A 4,402-nucleotide genomic window follows, 5' to 3' on the forward strand; every position below is an offset into this window, starting at 1 on the left:
ACCATTTCCACTCCACCCTCTCTTTCTAGGCATCTCTTCCGTTCCTCCATCCAGCTCCCCTGTCTCAGCTCGCCGCCCTGTGTCTGTGTCCGTGTCTGTCTCTCTTCCCTCCAGCGTCCCTCTCTTCCTCCCTCCCCTTTAGACGCCTTTACATGCCTTTCTTCGCCGCGGACTCCCTCTGGTCAGCAAGAGAAGCGACGTTTCAACCTGTCACTGTCTCGCCGCGGCCAATACGTCTATTCAGGGGGAGAGAGAGAGAGAGAGAGAGAGAGAGAGAGAGAGAGGGGGGGGGAAAGCTTCTAACCTTACCTGTTTAGATTAAAAATGAAAGTTACCTATGAGTATTTACTTACATGGAAGCAAATAGAATTGTCAAGTGTATTAATTTTCCTTATACTTTAGATTATGTTTCTTCCTTATTATTGAATTATGAAGCATTTTCGAATTTGATTAAGTATTTTAAGTTTTTCAGGGGAGTGGAGTATAGTTGACATAGTTATTATTTAGTTTATTTATTTGTTATTCGAATTTCACGCATGCGCATTAAAAAGATTATGTGTAACAATTTCTTCTCATGAAAAAAATAATAAATAAGTAAATGGCAGTATTTTCTTCTCTTTAGGGTTCTGTAAGAGCTTTGTGTTTTCCGCCTTCGATGCTTTGTTAGTTGATTTCAAGGCGCGCATTGTCATCACGAAGTTTTGGCCGCGGGAGAAGCTTCGACAATTTTATTAATTTTCCTCCCCAACAAAAGAGTGTTTTTTTTTTTTTTTTTTTGCGTGCGGTCAAAATTAACTTCCTTTTTTTGACCTTTTTCCTCTGTTGTCTTCTTATTTAAGGTCATTGTTTCCTCGTCTTTGTTTATTTATTCATTTCTTCTTGTTCTTTTCTTCTTCTTCTTCTTCTTCTTTTTCTTCTTCTTCTTCTTCTATTTGATTTCGGAGCGTTTGTTTCTTAAGTTATAAAAAAAAAAAAACTAAAAATAAGGGAAAACGTTATATTTTGACAATTTTGGTGTGTGAAACATATTTTTCCGCAAAACTTTTGATCGTATGTTAGTGAAACTTGAGGATTTTATGATCAACCCTTTCACTGCAATATGCACCAAGTCACAACACTAGGATTACTGTACATGATCTTTACAGGCGCTACAGGAAAGAGAGAGGGGTGAAAAAGATGTCATTCAATATCTAGCCAGTATTATGTTTATGGAGAGTGAAGAGAAATGTTCCAGAGTGTCATGTGACTTAACCATTGGGACAGCAGTGAACGGGTTAAGATACAAACACCACCACACTAAATTTCATACTATTCCGAGAAAAATATCAATGTCTCTATAAGTAACTCGAGGTGCCGCCCCTTAACTTGTATGACGCGTGTGAGTACAGACTGTCGAAGCTTTCTCCTCATCAGAAGCAAAATACTCCAGGTAACATGTGGGTGATGTTTTCTCCTACTATGTGCAGGAGCTATTTTTTTTTTTTTTTTCGCGGAATGTTAAGATGTTCTTAATTCCTCAAGTTTATTATATGTAGAGCTGCTTTAAATAGTTGATCCTGTTATTGTGTTGTAATAATTCTTAGCTTTGCTCTACGACAACAATAACAACAATTACTGCTGCTGCTGCTGCTGCTGCTGCTGCTGCTGCTACTACTACTACTACTACTACTACTGCTACTTCTACTACTAGTACTGCTACTTCTACTACTACTACTTCTACTACTAAAACTACTACTATAACTACTACCACTACTACTTTTATTAGTACTAGTGTTATTACAACAACAACAACAACAACAACAACAACAACAACAACAACAACAACAACTACTACTACTACTACTACTACTACTACTACTACTACTACTACTATTGCTACTACTACTACTACTACTACTACTACTACTATCACCACCACTTCACCTCCCTGTCTCCCTCGCCACAGGTCTGCACAAAAACCACGTGGACGAGGAATACCACCAACACAAGATGACGGAGGACACTTCGCAGATATCCATCAACAAAGGTAAGAGGAAGGACCTGCACGGGCTGACTCTCGACCTGGACAGCGCCCGCAACCCCGCCCACCGCCCGGCACTCTCTGGGGCGGGCGTCAGGGTCTCAGCCACGGCCGGCCTCCTCCCACTCTGTCTCCTCCTCCGTGTCTCCGCTCATTGGTTCTGAAACATCCGCTCACCTTCTAGTTATAAGTGTACGGCATTATGGTCCTCTTCAGGTTACGCGCGTGTGTGTCTACGCGTTTCTATTACTGTAATGTTCTTATGTAAACAAAAGAATTGCTCTGTTTCTCCTTGCGGTTAATGTTGACGTCCTCTTGTCACGCACGCGTCCCCGGAGCATGAGAACCCTTGCACTTCTCTCCGTAACGCTACACTGAAACGAGTCTTGGAAGGCTTTGGCTGTCAAGAGGAGCGTCGTCCGATCTACAGTGGTATTCAAAAAGTGATTTTCATCGCGTTCAGACTGTGAAATGGAAAGTTTGCAGGGACAGACTGGCGGTGTTGTCGCCGCTTGTCGGAGGCGCGGCGAGGAGCGGCGACTCTCAGTGCGATGATCGTACTCGAAAAAAAAAATCTCTTTTCGAATACCACGAGTGCCCTTCAAGTGGGATTGTGTAGCTCGCTAGTGCCGTGAGGAAATTGCTTTGATTGTTTGTCGGTCACTCGCCTTGTCCCTGTATTCTGCTGTTAGTATGAAAACTATTCGACCTTCTCTTATCACTTATGAGACTTGTCCGTTTCACATGTTTATATCAGGAACATTAAGAACTATTACTGTAGACATTAACAAGATAAAGGAAACTTATGAAATATGTGATACAGCCAGAAACAACTGGCCAACTCTAACCCTCGCGTACCCACTCCCCCACAAGTGCCCGCCCAAAAAGGGCGTCGCCCTCGGATAGCCGCCCTCACCTGGGACAGGTAAACTGGAGGCAAGTCACTTTATCATGTGCTAAGTTATTAGTTCATCTCGAGGAGGATGCGTCAACCTCCAACGAACAATGAAACAACAGTCTGGCGTGAGCGTCTCGAGGTATGCCGAGTGAGGTGTCGACTCCCGCTTGACCGGGCCAAGGCCGGAGCCTGGCGCGGCCGCTAAGCCGCCGCTGCCGCCGCTGCTGCCGCCGCCACCGCTGCCAATAGCCGCCCAGCAGCAGGACGAGAGCTCATCACAGCTCACAAATGTTGGCTAATAGGCAGATAACACTTCAGATATTTTCCCTTATGAGTATGAAACACTTTTTAACCAGTATTTAAAAAAAAAGATGCATTACAAACTATATTTACTCGGAAAAGAAAAATGTAATTATGTCGCCATTGAACATCAAAGTCTTTACTGACACAGAAAAGTTTGGTTGCAAAGATGCGCAGTCCAGACAGACAATGCTGCTTCCCGGGGCAGGTGGTGCCCTGCCTCCGGTGCCCCGCCAGCCACCGTGCCCACAGCTGGTGGCGGCGGCCCGTCACCTCACGACATGTATATACTAATGACGGGATCTGATGGTGGAAGGAAGGGCATCTGTCCAGCCAGGAGTCTTGGCTGAGCCGGAACACGGCCTAGGTTAGGCAGCCGCGTCCCGCCCCGCCCTGCCCTGTGCAAAGGGGACATTACACATTAAACTGCAGCAAACACAATGTCAGCCGAGACCCGGCACCGCGCGCCTCAGAAAGTGCTGCTGGTGCCAGGCGACGGGGACTGACGGGACGGGACGGGCGGGCTGAGCCACGACCTTTCCACGACTTTGATAGAAAAGTCCCTGAACTAATTATGTAAAAACAGAGATGTATAAAGGCTATATATAGATGCATATATCAGGTGACAGTAAGCTTGTTTATCAGTTAAGACACTATTGTTTACGCTTGTCATTCTGTGTGTTTGTGTTTCTCCTTCTGCTTCTCCTCCTCCTCCTCCTCCTCCTCCTCCTCCTCTTCCTCCTCCTCCTCCTCCTCTCTTCCTATGTATATTGAAGGCTCGCCACCACAGAGCGTCAGGGTCTCATCGGCGACCACATCAGCTGTGGAATGTTGTTAGTTAGTCTTCTGATGGCGGCGACGATGATTGTAAATACTGAGTCAAGGTATTCAGACCAAGAGTTTAAGTTTACTAACGTTTTATGTAAAAATGTATAGTAAAGAAAAAAAGGAATAATGGCCATGCTCTTCATTTTCCTTCGTTAACATGTAAGGGGCAACAATCGATAGCGAAACCTGCTGAGAAAATGCACGAAACTACCACTTACAAATACCACTAAATATTTAAAGAAAAAACTACAGCTTAAAAGAAACTAAATGCTATCAAACACTATATGAGAAGATGATAGCATAGATGTCCTGTGAGCTTCAGTGTGACGTCCACTCCCCTCCCTCCCTTCCCCCCC

At 44.6% G+C, this 4,402-nt stretch overlaps 1 protein-coding gene across 1 annotated transcript in view; it reads left to right on the plus strand.

Moving 5' to 3' along the window:
- LOC135090673 (lachesin-like) overlaps positions 1–4,175 on the plus strand; it is a 152,637-nt gene extending 148,462 nt beyond the window's left edge. The window contains exon 9 of the mRNA XM_063987639.1: positions 1,946–4,175. Coding sequence (XP_063843709.1) covers positions 1,946–2,184 — 239 coding nt within the window. The 3' untranslated portion in view covers positions 2,185–4,175. The remainder of the gene's footprint in view (positions 1–1,945) is intronic.
- Positions 4,176–4,402: the final 227 nt, after the last annotated feature.

Source organism: Scylla paramamosain, chromosome 35, assembly GCF_035594125.1.
Source record: "Scylla paramamosain isolate STU-SP2022 chromosome 35, ASM3559412v1, whole genome shotgun sequence".
NCBI classification, from domain to species: Eukaryota; Metazoa; Arthropoda; class Malacostraca; order Decapoda; family Portunidae; genus Scylla; species Scylla paramamosain.